The 19,359-nt window shown below is 38.7% G+C and overlaps 1 protein-coding gene across 2 annotated transcripts in view; it reads left to right on the forward strand.

Moving 5' to 3' along the window:
• Positions 1–689: 689 nt before the first annotated feature.
• The window catches only part of PGR (progesterone receptor), a 114,931-nt gene continuing 96,261 nt past the window's right edge, over positions 690–19,359 (forward strand). For both annotated transcript variants that reach the window (XM_046016447.1, XM_046016448.1), the window contains exons 1-2: positions 690–2,314; positions 3,515–3,666. In XM_046016447.1, the coding sequence (XP_045872403.1) occupies positions 690–2,314; positions 3,515–3,666 (1,777 nt within the window). The remainder of the gene's footprint in view (positions 2,315–3,514; positions 3,667–19,359) is intronic.

Genomic DNA, 19,359 nt, shown 5'->3' on the forward strand with positions numbered 1-19,359 from the left:
TACTTGTGTTCGATGATATGGTGGGTAAGCGACATTCTCAATGCGAACTAGTTTCACTCGGCACTTAAGTGAAATATGTAAGTACAGACGTTTCCTTCTGAGCTACTGAGAAACGTGAGAGCTCCAGGGATGATTGTCGCCCGCTGTTTATTGGGAGCAGGCAGAAACTCGACTGTTATTGAGAATGGGCTGTAGCGAGAAGTCCAAGTAGTTCCAGGGTTTTAATGAGAAGGAAAGTGGAACGCAGTCAGGGATTGGGAGCTACAAGACAAGCTCCGCTTGGAAGCCAGAGAAAAAATCCGGAGAGAGAGCCGCGTATATAAGTGCTTTCGAAGCCTCCGCCACTCGAGTGCTGGAATTGTGAGTATTCTGCGCCTCGTGTCCTGGGACTGAAGTCGGAGAACTCTCCCAGCCAGGAGAGACTACCTTCTCCTGCTCTCCCCACCTGACTCAGGGACTAAACTGCCGCCCTTCCCCTGACCACCAGATGGAGGGCAAAGGCAGTAGCTGACCAGTGCCGCCCCATTCCGACCGGGAGGTGGAGATTCCCCACCCCGCCTCACCGAGAACAGCCAAATTCAATTATAATTTTCTCCTCCCGCTTCTCCTACATTTCCCATATCCCCACCTCCTTCCCCTAACCCTCCTCCTTCGAGACAGGGGAGGAGAAAAGGGGAGTTCAGGTCGTCATGACAGAGCCTAAGGCAAAGGATTCCCAGGCTCCTCACTTGGCCGGCGGCGTGCCCTCCCCCTCACGGGTCGGATTGGCTCTGTCGGGACGCCGGGACGCTGGCTCCTTCCAGGCGAGTCAGACCTCGGACGCCTCGCCTGTAGTTTCGGCCATACCCATCTCCTTGGACGGGCTGCTCTTCCCTAGGCCCTGCCAGGGACAGGACCCGGACCGGAAGACGCAGGATCAGCAGCCTCTGTCAGACGTGAAGGCGGCGCATACCAGAGTTGAAGCCGCAAGCGGTGCAGGAGCTGGCAGCTCTAGAACCCCAGAAAAAGACAGAGGGCTGCTGGACAGTGTCTTGGACACCCTACTGGAGCCCTCAGTCCCAGGGCAGAGCCACGCCAGCCCTCCTGCCTGTGAGTCCACTAGCCCTTGGTGCCTGTTTAGCTCCGAGCTTCCCGAAGACCCCCGGGTTGCCCCCACCACCCAGGGGGTGTTGTCCCCGCTAATGAGCCGGCCAGAGAGCAAAGCTGGCGACAGCTCCGGGACGGCAACTGCCCATAAAGTGCTGCCCAGGGGCCTGTCACCGTCCCGGCAGCTGTTGTCTCTGACCTCTGGGAGTCATCCTTGGGGGGGGGCTGCCGTGAAACCAGCACCGCAGCCGGCTGTGATGGACGTAGAGGAGGAGGATGGCTTTGAGTCCGAGGGCTCTGTGGGTCCACTCCTGAAAGGCAAATCCCGGCCTCTGGGCGGCACGGCAGGAGGAGCTGCGGCCACCTCTCCTGGGGTGGCCTCAGGAGGAGTGACCCTGATCCCCAAGGAAGATTCCCGCTTCTTGGCGCCTAAGGTCTCCCTGACCGAGCAGGAGGCACTAGCGGCGCCCGGGGGCTCCCCGCTGGCCACCACGATGATGGATTTTATACACGTGCCCATTCTGCCCCTCAACTCGGCCTTCCTGGCCGCCCGCACCCGGCAACTGCTGGAAGGGGAGAACTATGACGGCGGGGCTGCGGCTGTCAGCACCTTTGTCCCGCCTCGGGGCTCGCCCTCGGGTTCGTCCACACAGGTAGCTGCCGGCGACTTCGACTGTGCATACCCACCCGACGCGGAGCCCAAGGATGATGGGTTCCCGCTTTACGGCGACTTCCAGCCGCCTGCCCTGAAGATCAAGGAGGAAGAGGAAGGCACCGAGGCAGCTGCGCGCTCTCCGCGGCAGTACCTGGTGACCGGTCCTAATCCTGCCGTCTTCCCGGATTTGCCGCTGGCTCTGCAGCAGCTACCTCCCCGAGCTCCATCCTCCAGACCAGGGGAAGCGGCGGTGACGGCGGCCGCACCCGCCAGTGTCTCTGTCTCCTCGGTGTCCTCGTCGGGGTCGACCCTGGAGTGCATCTTGTATAAAGCCGAGGGCACGCCGCCGCAGCAGGGCCCGTTCGCTCCGCCGCCCTGCAAGGCGCCAAGCGCAGGCGCGTGCCTGCTGCCCCGAGACTGTGCCTCCACCTCTGCTTCGGCAATCGCTGCGGGAGTGGCCCCTGCGCTCTACCCGCAGCTCAGCCTCAACGGGCTCCCGCAGCTCGGTTACCAGGCCGCCGTGCTCAAAGAGGGCTTGCCGCAGGTCTACCAGCCTTATCTCAACTACCTGAGGTGAGGGCCCGGGACGGGGCGCGGGAGCCCTATGCGTCTCGCGAATAGCGGTCCCGCCAGTTCATCGCCATCAGCTTCTGGCTCACTCGAATGGCCTCAAGAGTATGCGTGGTCTGGGCGGGGCACAGGGTAGTTTGGTTTCCTTTATCTTCTCTCAGCTCCTTACTATTTTAGGGACACAAAGGGGGCGCATAATATGCCGTTTTTGGAGCGTGCATCCTCAAAAATATTTTCCAAACTTTTCAAATCCGCGAGATTTCGAGACAAAACTAGTCCTGATTTAAAATGCGCAGCGTCACTCTAGGTGAGCGGTAGCCCAGTGGAGCGGAAAAAGCGCGGCGAGTTGGGGGCTTTATAAACTGGTTATTTTCTTAGGACATTTACTGGAAATGTCTTTCTTGGAGAAGAGACTTTAAGGCACGGATCCTCCGGGAGGGGTGGTACTTGTTACATAGTCGCTTAGCCAGAACTGAAAGCATAACTTCACAGGTTGGGACATTTAATGCCTCAATTTTCATACGTATCTCAAGGCTAAAGTTATGTGTAATATGTTTACATTATTAATTTAAACACCAATCACAGTCAGTGCACTGTATTCTGTTATTGTTTCAGATTCGCTACAACTTTTTTCACATAGGTTTTCAAAAACATTTTGATTTACATACTGGAGTAGTGGAATTTCTAAGAATGTTCGCTTTAGAATCTTATTGCTGTGAATGAGCAAAATAGTGTCAATATACTGAACAATTCTTTAAATCGGCAAACACATAAACTTGTGTTAAGGGTTGTGTTAAAAACTCAAAACAAAAGCATTGCTAAGTACCATTCAACCTTAAAACAAAACCATGTTTATAGTTACCCAGGCTACAGGAAGGAAATAACATTTCATTTGTCAAAGTAAATTTATTATTCTATATAAGAAGTTTTGTAGAAAGATTTTTTAAAACAAAACCAAAACTTGCTTTCCTAAACATAAAATTATATATTATTCTTTTATGTTGGTGCTGCTGATGACTGATTAATAATTTGCAAATGTGGTGAATCCAGGAACAGTACAGAAAGTTTAATTTGCATGTCTTTCAAGGGTGTGTATACAGAGTTCTATTTGAAAATCCCCTTTCACTCTGTCAATTCTGTTAAGAAAACTTCAGTAGCTAGTGGTGCACCTAAAAATAAATGTACTCTGTTTTGCATTTCAAGGCCGGATTCAGATGCCAGCCAGAGCCCACAGTACAGCTTTGAGTCATTACCTCAGAAGATTTGTTTAATCTGTGGGGATGAAGCATCCGGCTGTCATTATGGTGTCCTTACCTGTGGGAGCTGTAAGGTCTTCTTTAAAAGGGCAATGGAAGGTAGGCTCCTTTCTCCTGATCCTTTATTATTGGTTTAACTGTAAGCTGAGACTATTATTTTTTAGATTTTAATTACCCCTTGCTTCTAAGAAATGGTGATATTTCTAAACTTATATGACTGTGTTTTAACAATATGCTTTCATTTATAATACTCAAAATTGAATGTGATTAGATATTATAATTTCATACTCTTTGGCTACCACTTTTTTTTTAATATTTTATTAATTTGACAGAGAGAAATCACAACTAGGCAGAGAGGCAGGCAGAGAGAGAGGAGGAAGCAGGCTCCCCGCAGAGCAGAGAGCCCGATGCAGGGCTCGATCCCAGGACCCTGGGATCATGACCTGAGCCGAAGGCAGAGGCTTTAACCCACTGAGCCACCCAGGCGCCCCTTGGCTACCACTTTTAATATTAGACTCAAGTTGTACTAATCTTGGGGCAATGCTGCTATTGTTCATTACCTATTTAGCTTTAAAGAAACAACTTCACTGTAATTGTATTTTTATATTTCTATTATATGTGATATGTACTAAATTTAAAATTTTGATCAAAAGAAAAATTGTAAAAGTCATTGAAATTATGTATATGTACTTATATGTGTGTGCATATATATATGTGATGCAGTTACAAATTTTCTACACAATTTTGTCTTTTCTCTACATTCATATGTATGTAATACTTAAATATTGGTAACACTAAACAAATTTTTTAAAATTCTCTTTTTGTTTGGTATATAAGGGGATAGGAATAAACAGTTCAAAGCAAATGAAAAATTTGAGCACAAAAATAATTTCTGAAGAAGTATTTTACTATAAGACCTTTATATTTTTAAAATGATCTAAATGACCTATTTATCTAATGATAATTATCTAATGATTTTGAATTGACTTACATAATGTATTTTGGACTTGAACTGAGCTGAAAAGAGCTTAGGGTTCCCTCTGGAGTGCAGAGATCACACCTAGACAAGGAACCAAAAATCTGATTACCTGCTTTTTTGTTTCCTGTTTATGAGTTTTGTTTTTGTTTTTGTTTTTTAATTTCAAGAGTCTTCTATTTAAAAGTAGGAAAGGAAGGAATGAGCAATTTTTACCTTAAGGGAACTTTCAAAGGAGTTTGATGTGCGTATTTAATATACACCAAAAGAATATGACCTAAAAGACATTCTAAATTCACTATTCTTGTAGCTGCCTTACAGGTGATTCTTTACAACTATTATACCTTTTTGGTAAAAATGGTTCCCAACCAGTTATTAGTAATGTTTGCAATAATTCTACTTAGACTAATTCTTCTTAAAGAATATTTGTTTTGTATTTATCTAGAATATGATTTTTCCACAAAAGAATATGTATTAAAATATGCATAATAATATATTATATATAATATATTATAATACAGGGGCACCTGGGTGGCTCAGTGGGTTAAAGCCTCTGCCTTCAGCTCAGGTCATGATCCCAGGGCTCTGGAATCGAGCCCCACATCGGGCTCTCTGCTTCGCGGGAAGCCTGCTTTCTCCTCTCTCTCTGCCTGCTTATGATCTCTGTCAAATAAATAAAATCTTAAAATATATATATATTATAATACACATTATAATATATTACAAATATAGATTTGTATTTGGATTATATTACAAATATATATTTATGTATATAAAAGAGGCTACATGAGAAAATGGGACACAACTGATAATGGCCCTAACTTTCCTATTGACATTATTTAGTCGTAGTTACAAGTAGACGTTCTTTGTGTGGAAGAGTAGATTCTCCAGCACATAAATGGAGTTACTATTTCCATGTGACTTTATGTCTGGTTTTTTGAACAGTCCTTTTGATATTAATAGGATTCCCTTCATTTTTACAGCCTTAGGGTAGTCTAATTTTTATAAGTGGATGATTCCTGTGGAATCCCTGCTTGAAAGCCATTCTTTTTCTAGCCCAGCTCCATAGGTAAGCATTTACATCTTTATAGGTAAGCATGTTCCAAAGACATAAATTTGAATTTCCAAAGAGCACACAACTAATTAGTAACTAATTCTTAATCACCATAGGTTAGATACTCTTTCATTGCAATGTTCATAAATCAGAGAGGGTGGGCACAAGTAGATATTTGATGAATGCTACTTAATTTTCAGAAGTTACTTCAAACTGTGCATATAGAACCAAGAGCACCCTAACTAAAATACAAATGTTTTTATAGTATTAAAGTAGTATCCAGAACCACATAAAATGTCTTCCCAAATGTACTCTTGGAAAGCATTTGTAGGACCACTACTGTTGGCATGATCCTGTTTTAGTCTTGAGTAGTAGATATGAAGTACCTTTATTTGGAAATGTTTATAAAGGAACTCAAGGTAGGTTTATCAGTCATTCGTGAAATTAAATCAAGATTACAAAAACTGTATGAGGAATTTCATTCATTCAGCATTTTTTTAATTTAAAAATTTTTTAAGATTTTATCTGACACAGAAAGAGAGAGAGAGTAAGCACACAGGAGGAGCAGCAGGCAGGGGAGAAGCAGGCTCCTCACTGAGCAAGGAGCCTGATGAGGGACTCCAATGCAGAGCTTGATTGCAGGACCCTGGGATCATGACCTGAGCCAAAGGCAGCCATTTAACCAACTGTGCCACCCAGGAGTCCCTATTTAGCACTTATTTTATACCTCTTATATTTAGATCTGTGACAAAGATATTCTTCCCTTGATTTCACCTCTCTTTGCCTTAGAAATAAGATGAGGATAACAATAACTACCCCTCAGCGTTGTTATAAAGATTAAGTGAGTTAATACATGCAAAGTTTTGAAACAAATGCCTAGCATATTGTCAGTTTCAATGGTGTCACTTTGGTCAAGGAGCTTATGATAGAGCTGAGCAGGTAATATATATGTAAGGCCTTTTTGCATATAAAATAAAGATTCTCAGTAAATGCTCAGATAGGTAAGCAAATCTGTAAAGAAGTTAGGATTTGTATGGTTTGTGAATTAGTGTGTTTAGGCAGGGGAAGTTAATGGAATGTGTATATTCTATAATGACAGGAGAAGACTTCATGGAAAATGTGAATTTCATTTTGTTCCTAAAGGAGAAGTAAGATTATTGATCTCTGGGTATTGAGGAGGACCTTTAAGTGCATATGTCCAAGGAGGAGTGAAAAGATTAAGATTTGACTAGGACTTGAGGAATTATATTTGGAAATCATTAAAATTAAAGGTTAGGAAGTTTAATTGCCAGTGTTTGAATGAGTTGGGATAAAATCAGTGATTTAAGATAATAGAAGTTCCTGGGAATTTTCACAACTAAGAAAGATGAGTAGAAGGACTTTAACAGTTGGAGAGAAATAGGTGTGAAATCTAAAGTTGGGGTAGTTTAAAGTAGAACTATGTATGTATGGATGCCAATATGTTCAGAAGTTGAAAGTCAGTGGTCAAAAATATAGATATTTTGGGGGCACCTGGGTGGCTCAGTGGGTTAAAGCCTCTGCCTTCGGCTCAGGTCATGATCCCAGGGTCCTGTGATGGAGCCCCACATCAGGCTCTCTGCTCCGCAGGGAGCCTGCTTCCTCCTCTCTCTCTGCCTGTCTCTCTGCCTACTTGTGATCTCTGTCTGTCAAATAAATAAATAAAAATCTTTAAAAATAAAAAAAAATTATATATTAATATTTTTACCAAGGATAGTAATGATAATAGCAGGGTGTCTGGGTGGCTCAGTCAATAGTGTCTGCCTTCAGCTCGGGTCATGATCTCAGGATCCTGGGATCAAGTCCCATGCCTGCGTCCCTGCTCAGTGGGAAACCTGTTTCTCCCTCTTTCTTTACCACTCCTTCTGCTTATGCTTGGCCTCTCTCTCTCTCTCAAATAAATAAATATAATCTTTTAAAAAATGATAATAGCATTTTAGAGTACTTTCTATATACTAGTGACCTAGTGTTTTATGGATATTTTCATTTCCTTAATCCTTATAATCTTTATAATCATTGTATTTTCAATTTACCAATAAGAAAACTAAGGGACAGACATGTTAAATTGCCTTAATCACAGTTAGGAAGTGGTAGAGTGAGGATTCAAACCTAAGTAGTGTGATTCCAGAACCTGTGCAACATTTCTCTCAATTACACTGCATTTCTCTTAAGAGGAAATTCTGTTTAAATTTCAAAGAAAAACAATAGTGCATTGAAAGGAAAAATGTGAGCCAAATGATAAAACATCTAGGAGGTAAAAGTGAATCTTAAAGGAAATTGCAAGATGAAGATTGATTAAAAGTGTGTGATACAAATTAATGGATGATACTAACTTCACCTCTAGGACAGCTATGAGAAAAAATAGTCAAGGACCAAGATCCAGTTTCTTTACTTCTCCTTCAAGTTGAGAGTGAGAGACCATAAAGCCTGTAAATGAGTTACCCAGGAAAACTGGGTTTCTCTTGGTATGAGAGAAGAGAGAAGAGGCAGGAAAGAAAAGGAGAGGGGAGGGGAGGGGAGGAAAGAGGAGGGGAGGGGTCAGAAACCACTCAAAAAGTGAGTGTTTGGGGTAGGAAGAGATGGCCTCTCTTAACCTAAGAAAATGAATTAGCCAAAAGCAATTGGTTGACTAGCCCTTTGTATTACTTTACTAAGATTTGGAATGAACCAGGAAGTGGTCAGGAATTGCCTTAATACCCTTCAAGGAGATGAAGTCATAATGACATAACCAGTTCTATAAATGCAGGCCATGACTTTGTAGTAAGAAGTGAAAGATATTTCTCATTGGCTTTTGTGTGTATGTACTGTGACTAGCTTGGTGCTATGAATATATACTAGATATTCAGTAAATTTTTTCTAAATCATCATAACTGATAATGCCAAGCTCTTATTCTTTGGATGGTTTTTACTGTAACAACATTTGTAGTGAATAAATCTGATGGAATATGGGTGGGGAAATATTATAATATAGTGGAACATTATTTAGAAGACACTTGTCTAAGTAAGTATTGATGGATTTGTGATTATACTACATTATTAGTTTCATTTTTATTCTAGGTATGTGGATGTATAATTGACAAATAAAACTGTGAGATATTTAACATGAGGATTTGGTATATATGGTAAAAGGATTCCCCTATGAAGTTAATTAACACATTTATCGCCTCACCTACTTATTTTTTTCTTCTTTTGGCAAGAATATTTAAATTTTACTCTCTTACCAAATTTTAGTCATATAATACCATGTTTTCAACTAGTCACCATGTTATATATTATATCCTCAGACTTATTCATCTTAAAAGTTTGTACCCTTTTAGCAACCTCTCACTATTTCCCCTATTTCCCAGCCCCTGGTGACCATTTTCTACACCAAAGTATTTATTGAGAACTTTCTGTATGCTAAGCATTATGCTTGGTACTAGTTGAAAAAGCAGTAAAATGGAACTGCAGCCCTAGTGGAGTTCATAATGTAATGTAGGCAAGAAACACTCTATCAATTGCATTTAAACAATGAATTATAGATGTGCTAAGTGAATAGTTTAAGCAATGCCTGGAAAACTAGAGAATTGACCCCTTTATCAGAAGCTGGGGATGATAGGAAATACCTTTTAGATTTAGAAAGACACCATCATAAGTAGACCACAGAAGAAACTGGACATAAATGAAATATTTTATGCATAAAATATTGCTTTCAAAAGTTGAATAGAGTTGGTATCAGAGACTAAAAATGAAACTGATTTGGAAGCATATTCTCCCTGCTATGCCTTCCAGAAGAGAAATAATGAACATTCAAATTCATTTAAATATTATATTATTTTAAGAGCAATTTTATGTTTACAGCAAATCAAGAGGGAGGTATAGAGTTTTCCCATACACTTCTTGCCCAAACATAGCCTTCCCTATTATTAACATCCTCCATTAAGGTGGTACATTTTTTGTTACAATTGATGAATGTACTTCAATTATGAACACTAAATAATCACCCCAAATCCATAGTTTGCATTAAGGTTTGCTCTCGGTATTATACATTCTATGGGTTTTAATAAATATACAATAAAATGTGTCCATAGTTATGGTATCATACAGAGTACTTTCACTACCCTAAAAATCCTGTGTTCCATTTATTCATTCTTCTCTGCCCCCAAATCCCTGGCAATCAGTAATCTATTTACTCTCTCTGTAGTTTTGCCTTTTCCAGAATGCCATACAGTTTCACTTAGTTATATGCATTTAATTTTCCTCCATGTCTTTTCATGGCTTGATATCTCATTTCCTTTGAGTTCTGAATAATATACCACTGTCTGTATGTAGCACAGTTTATCCATTCACCTGCTGAAATATATTTTAGTTGCTTCCAAGTTTTTACAATTATGAAGAAAGCTGCTATAATGATCCACGAGCAGGTTTTTATGGGGACATACTTTTTTTTTCCTTTGGGCAAATATCAAGGAGTTTGATTGCTACATTTTATAGATGTCTAATTTTGTAAGAGATCTTCAAACTGTCTTCCAAAGTGGCTATGCTATGTTGCATTCCCACTTGCAATGAATGAAAATTCTTGACACTGCGTCTTTGCTATCATTTGGTATTGTCTGGATTTTGACCATTCTAATAGGTGTATAGTAACATCTCATTATTTTAATTTGCATTTCCCTGATGACATATGATGTGGAGCATATTTGCATGTACTTATTTGCCATCCATGTATCTTTGGTGAGAAGCCCATTAAGGTCCTTTACCTGTTTTTCAATCTCATTGTTTTCTTATTCTTGTGTTATACATTCTTTATATATTTCTTTATTAGATATGTCTTTTGCAAATATTTCCTCCCACTCTGTGTCTTTTTATTCTCTTGACAATGTCTTTTGCATAGCAAAAAAATTTTACTTTTAATGAAATGCTGTTTCTCAGTTCTTTTCTTTCATGAATAATGACTTTGATGTTGTATTTAAAGAATTATTAATGAAACTCAGGGTAATCCAGAATTGCTCCTATGTTATCTTTTAGGACCTTTATAATTTTGCATCTTATATTTAGGTCTGTGATCCAATTTGAGTTAATGTTTATGAAGAGTGTAATGTCTGGGTTTGTCCTTTTTTTTAAGATTTTATTTATTTATTTGACAGAGATCACAAGTAAGCAGAGAGGCAGGCAGAGAGAGAGGAGGAAGCAGACTCCCTGCTGAGCAGAGAGCCCAATATGGGGCTTGATCCCAGGACCCTGAGATCATGACCTGAGCCAAAGGGAGAGGCTTTAACCCACTGAGCCACCCAGGCACTCCTGTCTGGGTTTAGATTCACTTTGTTGCATGTGGATGTCCAGTTGTTTCAGGACTATATGTTGAAGAGGTAGTTTTTGCTCCATTGTATTCGCTTTGCTGCTTTGACTATATTTACGTGGGTCTATTTCTAGGGCTTTCTTTTCTGTTACATTGATCTATTTGTCTGTTCTTTCACCAAGATTGCACTGTTTTGATTGCTATGGATTTATAGTAAGTCTTGAAGTCAGGTATGTCAGTCCTCCAACTTCAATTCTGTGTTGAATATTCTGGGTCTTTTATGTCTTGATATGAACTTTAAATTGTCAATAACCAGGAAATAATTTTCTGGGGTTTTAATTGGGATTGTATTGAATCTGTAGATCATATTGGGTAGAACTCATGTCTTGGCAATATTGAATCTTCCCATCCATAAACATGGAATATTGTTCCCTTTATTTAGTTATTTTATTTCATTAGAGTTTTTTAAAGATTTTATTTAGTTATTTGACAGAGAGAGAGCACAAGCAGGGGGAGTGGCAGGCAGGAGGAAAGGGAGAAGAAGGTTCTCTGCAGAGCAGGGAATGTGAAGCGGGACTCATTCCCAGGACTCTGAGATCATGACCTGAACCAAAGGTAGTTGCTTAACCAATGAGCCACACAGGCACCCCTCATTAATTACAATTTTGTGATTTTCCTCCTAGGTCTAGTGCATATCTGGTTATATTTATACTTAAGTACTTCATTTTTGGAGTGCTAATATAAATGATAGTGTTTTAAATTTCAAATGCCATTTGTTCATTGTTAGTATATAAGAAAATGACTGACGTTTATATATTAGCCTTATATCCTACAACTTTGTTATAGTTGCTTATTAGCTCCAGGAATTGTTTTGTCAGTACTTTTGGGTTTTCTACATAGAAGATAACGTTACCTACAAAGATAGTTTTATTTCTTTCTTCCCAATGGGAATACCTTTTACTTCTTCTTTTTGTTCTATTGCATTAGTAGGACTTCCACAACAGTGTTGAAAATGAGTGGTAAAGGGAGATACTCTTGTCTTGTTTCCTGGTGTAATGGAAAATCTTCTAGTTTCTCACCATTGGATATGACATCAGTTCTAGGTTTTTTGTAGATTATTTTTATCAAGTCGAGTAAGTTCACTTCTATTTCTAGTTCATGAGTGAGTATTGGATTTTGTCAAATGGTTTTCTGCAACTATTGATATGGTCATGTGATGTTGCTTTTTTAGCTTGTTGATGTGATACAACACATTAATTTTCAAACATTGAACCAATCTTATGAGCCTAAGATAAATCTCAATTGATCATGTTGTACACTTCTTTTCAACTTTTTTGGATTTGATTTGCAAGATTTTGTTGAGGATTTTTACATCTATGTTCATGAGAAATATCAGTATGTAGTTTTCTAGTACTGTCTTTGGTTTTATATCAGTATAATGCTGGCCTCATGGAATGAATTAGGAAGCATTCCATCTGTTTCGATTTAAAAGATTATGGTGAACTAGTATAATTTCTTTCATAAATGGTTGGCAGAATTCACCAGTGAACTCATCTGGCCATGGTGCTTTCTGTGTTGGAAAGTTATTAATTGTTGATTCAATTTCATTACATATAGGCCTATTCAGATTGTTTATGTCTTCTTGTGTGAGTTTTGGCAGATTGTTTATCTCAAGGCATTGGTCTATTTCATTTCAGTGATCAGATTTGTGGGCATAGAGTTGTTCATAGTATTCTTTTATTATCTTTTTAATGTCTATAGGGTCTGCAGTGATATCCCTCTTTCATTTTTGATTTTAGTAATTTGTATTCTCTCTCTTCTTAATTAGCCTGGCTGGAGGCTTATATTGATTTTATTGATCTTTTCAAAGAACCAGCTTTTTTTTCTTTATTGACTTCCTGCTTTCAATGCCATTGATTTCTGACCTAATTTTTGTTATTTTTCTCTACTTTCAGTGCCTTAATTTGCTCTTCTTTTTCTCATTTGCTAAGGTGAAAGCTTTGATGATTATAAATTTTAGATCTTCTTTTTTAAATATACAGTTAATGCTATATTTATAAGTGCCATAAATTTCCCTGTAAGCACTGCTTACACATAACTATATACCACAGACTTTGCTAATTTGTATTCTCATTTTTATTTGGATCAATTTCTTTAAAATTTTCAAGATTTTTTCTTTGACTCATGTGTTAATTAAAATTATGTTGTAATATCTCTATCTCCACATGTTTTATTTTCCACTTGTCTTCCCTATTTTTTTTAGGATTTTAATTATTTGATTTATTTATTTAATAATTAGGATTTAATTATTTGACACAGAGAGAGAGATCACAAGTAGGCACAGAGGAAGGCAGAGAGAGAGAGGGAAGCAGGCTCCCTGCTGAGCAGAGAGCCCAATACGGGCCTCCATCCCAGGACCCTGAGATCATGACCTGAGCCGAAGGCAGCGGTTTAACCCACTGAGCCAGTCAGGTGCCCTCCAGTTGTCTTTCTGTTTAAAGTTCAATTTCATTGTGGTCTAAGAGCAGACATTGTGTAATTTCTATTCCTCACATTTGTTAAAGTGTGTTTTATGATCTAGAATGTGGTTTATCTTGGTGAATGTTCCATGTGGGTTTGAAAATGTGTAATCTGCTTCTATTGAATGTAGTTTATAGATATCCAGTCGAATGATGTTGTTGAGTACAGCTGTGTCCTCATTGATTTTTCTGTGCCTGGTGGATCTATCCATTTCTGATAGAAAGATGTTGAAGTGTCCAACTATAATAGTGGATTCATCTGTTTTTCCTTGCAGTTTTATCAGCTTTTGCTTCACAATATTTTAATGCTCTGTTTTTAGATCTTACACTTTAATGACTGTTGCGACTTCTTGGAGAATAAACTCCTTTACCATTATGTAATGCTCCTTTTTACCAAAGAACTTTCCTTGTTTTGAAGCCTGCTCTAATTGTACATTCAAATTTTCATGGACCAATTCATGAATTATTTTCTCTGTCTTTAGAACTCTGTAATGTTTTCTCTGTATTTTGTAGTCCACAGAATTATCAAATAATCTCTCCCACCACAATTTCTTTGATTAAAATTTGGGGTCTTGAGAAAATAATTTGTCAATAATCTTATTTAATTTAATTTCTCTCCAGAAGAGTCTACCCTGTGGCAGTTTTTCTGTTATCCTAAAAATAAACATGAAGTAATTCGCTGGACTGAACTTTGAAACTTTATAAATAATAATAAATGTCCTTATTTATAAGTACTCATATAATTTATCTTTATGCTACAGTTCTCTCAGTTTAATATTTAGCATGAGTGGTAAGCTTGTTTTAAGCACAATTTTGCATTATAACCCACTAAAGTCTCCATCTTACCAAAAAAGAAGTAGTAGAAAGTTTGCATTGGGGATCATCTGCTTAATATTTACTTACTTAGGGTTGTCAAATTATTAATGCCTCTTCAGAACCTGCATCTTAACATTACTGCAAGAATCTGAAAGGGAAGACATTGGAATCAAGACATACATACTAAAACTAACATCTAGTGCTTCTGCTTCAGCCTTTGAGTTATTATACTTTAATTACTCAAATAACACAATAATACATTCTCCTTTAAAAATGAAAAACATTACCAATAAGGCTTAAGTCCTCTTTGATCAATAACTCTAATCTGTTCCCTAGCATTCCTCTCTACCTCTATCTTAGTTTTTAATGTGTATGTATGTGTCTATAATGTTTTTTGCATATGTTCATACATAAAATTTATCCTATATGCAATAATCCTTCATCTTTTTTTCATGCAACAATAACTTGAAGCCCTGTATGTTTATTTATAGTCCTGGCTTGTTCTTTATTGAATAATATTTCATAGTATGAAAATCCCCTTATTTATTTAATTCAATTAGCCAACATATAGTGTATCATTAGTTTCAGATATAGAATTCAGTTAATCATTAGTTGCATATAACACCCAGTGCTCATCACAGCACGTGCCCTCCTTAATGCCCATCACCCAATTACCCCATCCTCCTCACCAACCTCCCTCTAGCAACCCTCAGTTTGTTTTCTGTAGTCTCTCATGGTTTGTCTTCCTCACTGACTTCTTCCCTTTCAGTTTTCCCTCTCTTTCTTAATGATCCTCTGCCCATTTCTTATATTCTACAAATGAGTGAAACCATATGATAATTGTCTTTCTCTTACTGACTTATTTCACTCAGCATAATACCTTCCAGTGCCATTCATATTAATGTAAATTGTACGATTTCATCCTTTTTGATGGCTGAGTAATATTCCATTACTATATATACATACGTGTATATATATCAGCTTTTGCTTCACAATATTTTAATGCTCTGTTTTTAGATCTTACACTTTAATGACTGTTATGACTTCTTGGAGAATCAACTCCTTTACCATTATGTAATGTTCTTTTTTATCAAAGAACTTTCCTTGTTTTGAAGCTTGCTTCAATTACACATTCAAATATATATATATACATATATGCATAAAATATGGCATGCACGTGTGTGTATATATATGTATATATACATATATGTGTGTGTATATGTATACATATATATATGTATATACATATATTTGTGTGTATATATGTATATGCGTATATATACGTATACATATATACACACATGTATATATGTGTATATATATACACACACGTATATATGTGTATATATATGTGTATATATATGTATATGTATATATATATATACACACACACACATGCGTGCCATATTTTCTTTTTTTATATTTATTTTTATTTGTTTATTTACAGCATAACAGTGTTCATTGTTTTGGCATCACACCCAGTGCTCCATGCAGTACGTGCCCTCCCTATTACCCACCACCTGGTTCCTCAACCTCCCACCCCATCCCACCCCCCTGCTGCCCCTTCATAACCCTCTGGTTGTTTTTCAGAGTCCATAGTCTCTCATGGTTCATCTCCCCTTCCAGTTTCCCTCAACTCCCTCTCCTCTCCATCTCCCCATGTCCTCCATGTTATTTGTTATGCTCCACAAATAAGTGAGACCATATGATACTTGACTCTCTCTGCTTGACTTATTTAGCTCAGCATAATTTCTTCCAGTCCCGTCCATGTTGCTACAAAAGTTGGGTATTCGTCCTTTCTGATGGAGGCATAATACTCCATTGTGTATATGGACCACATCTTCCTTATCCATTCATCTGTTGAAGGGCATCTTGGTTCTTTCCACAGTTTAGCGACCGTAGCCATTGCTGCAATAAACATTGGGGTACAAATGGCCCTTCTTTTCACTACATCTGTATCTTTGGGGTAAATAACCCAGCAGTGCAATTGCAGGGTCATAGGGAAGCTCTATTTTTAATTTCTTCAGGAATCTCCACACTGTTCTCCAAAGTGGCTGCACTAACTTGCATTCCCACCAACAGTGGAAGAGGGTTCCCCTTTCTCCACATCCTCTCCAACACACGTTGTTTCCTGTCTTGCTAATTTTGGCCATTCTAACTGGTGTCAGGTGGTATCTCAATGTTATTTTAATTTGAATCTCCCTGATGGCTAGTGATGATGAACATTTTTTCATGTGTCTGATAGCCATTTGTATGTCTTCATTGGAGAAGTGTCTGTTCATATCTTCTGCCCATTTTTTGATATGATTATCTGTTTTGTGTGTGTTGAGTTTGAGAAGTTCTTTATAGATCCTGGATATCAACCTTTTGTCTGTACTGTCATTTGCAAATATCTTCTCCCATTCCGTGGGTTGCCTCTTTGTTTTGTTGACTGTTTCCTTTGCTGTGCAGAAGCTTTTGATCTTGATGAAGTCCCAAAAGTTCATTTTTGCTTTTGTTTCCTTGGCCTTTGGAGACATATCTTGAAAGAAGTTGCTGTGGCTGATATCGAAGAGGTTACTGCCAATGTTCTCCTCTAGGATTCTGATAGATTCCTGTCTCACGTTGAGGTCTTTTATCCATTTCGAGTTTATCTTTGTGTACGGTGTAAGAGAATGGTCGAGTTTCATTCTTCTACATATCGCTGTCCAGTTTTCCCAGCACCATTTATTGAAGAGACTGTCTTTTTTCCATTGAATATTTTTTCCTGTTTTGTCGAAGATTATTTGACCATAGAGTTGAGGGTCCATATCTGGGCTCTCCACTCTGTTCCACTGGTCTATGTGTCTGTTTTTCTGCCAGTACCACGCTGTCTTGGTGATCACAGCTTTGTAGTAAAGCTTGAAATCAGGTAACGTGATGCCGCCAGTTTTGTTTTTGTTTTTCAACATTTCCTTAGCAATTCGGGGTCTCTTCTGATTCCATACAAATTTTAGGATTATTTGCTCCAGCTCTTTGAAAAATACAGGTGGAATTTTGATCGGAATGGCATTAAAAGTATAGATTGCTCTAGGCAGTATAGACATTTTAACAATGTTTATTCTTCCAATCCAAGAGCATGGAACAGTCTTCCATCTTTTTGTGTCTTCTTCAATTTCTTTCATGAGTGTTCTGTAGTTCCTCGAGTACAGGTCCTTTACTTCTTTGGTTAGGTTTATGCCCAGGTATTTTATGGTTCTTGGTGCTATAGTAAATGGAATCGATTCTCTAATTTCCCTTTCTGTATTTTCATTGTTGGTGTATAAGAAAGCCACTGATTTCTGTACATTGGCTTTGTATCCTGCCACGTTACTGAATTGCTGTATGAGTTCTAGTAGTTTGGGGGTGGAGTCTTTGGGGTTTTCCATATAAAGGATCATGTCATCTGCGAAGAGAGAGAGTTTGACTTCTTCCTTGGCAATCTGGATACCTTTTATTTCTCTTTGTTGTGTGATTGCCATTGCTAGAACTTCTAATACTATGTTGAACAAGAGTGGTGAGAGTGGGCATCCTTGTCGTGTTCCTGATCTCAACGGGAAGGCTGCAAGCTTTTTCCCATTGAAGATGATATTTGCTGTGGGTCTTTCATAGATAGATTTTATGAAGTTCAGGAATGTTCCCTGCATCCCTATACTTTGAAGCGTTTTCATCAGGAACGGATGCTGGATTTTGTCAAATGCTTTTTCTGTATCAATTGAGAGGACCACGTGGTTCTTCTCTCTTCTCTTATTGATGTGTTCTATCACACTGATTGATTTGCGAATGTTGAACCAACCTTGCAACCCAGGGATGAATCCCACCTGGTCATGGTGGATAATCTTTTGAATGTGCTGCTGGATCCTGTTTGCTAGGATCTTGTTGAGAATCTTTGCATCCACATTCATCAGTGATATTGGTCTGAAATTCTCCTTTTTGGTAGGGTCTTTGCCTGGTTTGGGGATCAGGGTAATGCTGGCTTCATAAAAAGAGTCTGGAAGTTTTCCTTCTGCTTCAATTTTTTGGAACAGCTTCAGGAGAATTGGTGTTATTTCTTCTTTGCAAGTTTGGTAGAATTCCCCAGGGAATCTGTCAGGTCCTGGGCTCTTGTTTTTTGGGAGGTTTTTGATCACTGCTTCAATCTCGTTACTAGATATCGGTCTATTTAGGTTGTCAATTTCATCCTGGTTCAATTTTGGGAGTTTGTAGCTTTCCAGGAATGCATCCATTTCATCTAGGTTGCTTAGCTTATTGGCATATAACTGTTGGTAATAATTTCTGATGATTGTTTCTATTTCCTTGGTGTTAGTTGTGATCTCTCCCTTTTCATTCATAATTTTATTAATTTGGGCTTTCTCTCTTTTCTTTTGGATTAGTGTGGCCAATGGTTTATCGATCTTATTGATTCTTTCAAAAAACCAGCTTCTAGTTTCATTGATACGTTCTACTGTATCTCTCGTTTCTACCTCATTGATCTCTGCTCTAATCTTGATTATTTCCCTTCTTGCATGTGGAGTTGGTTTGATTTGTTGTTGATTCTCCAGTTCTTTAAGGTGTAGAGACAGCTGGTGTATTCTGGATTTTTCAATGTTTTTGAGGGAGGCTTGGATGACTATGTATTTCCCCCTTAGTACAGCCTTTGCTGTATCCCATAGGTTTTGGACCGAGGTGTCTTCATTCTCATTGGTTTCCATGAATTGTTTAAGTTCTTCTTTGATCTCCTGGTTGATCCAAGCATTCTTAAGCAAGGTGGTCTTTAGCTTCCAGGTGTTTGAGTTCCTTCTGAACTTTTCCTTGTGATTGAGCTCCAGTTTCAAAGCATTGTGATCGGAGAATATGCAGGGAATAATGTCAGTCTTTTGGTATCGGTTGAGTCCTGCTTTGTGACCCAGTATGTGGTCTATTCTGGAGAAGGTTCCATGTGCACTTGAGAAGAATGAGTATTCTGTTGTTTTAGGGTGGAATGTTCTGTATATATCTATGAGGTCCATCTGGTCCAATGTTTCATTCAATGCTCTTATTTCTTTATTAATTTTCTGCTTTGATGATCTGTCTATTTCTGAGAGAGGCGTATTAAGATCTCCTACTATTATTGTATTCGTATCAATATGACTCTTTATCTTGATTAATAGTTTTC

Source organism: Meles meles, chromosome 8 (assembly GCF_922984935.1).
Source record: "Meles meles chromosome 8, mMelMel3.1 paternal haplotype, whole genome shotgun sequence".
Lineage (NCBI taxonomy): Eukaryota > Metazoa > Chordata > Mammalia > Carnivora > Mustelidae > Meles > Meles meles.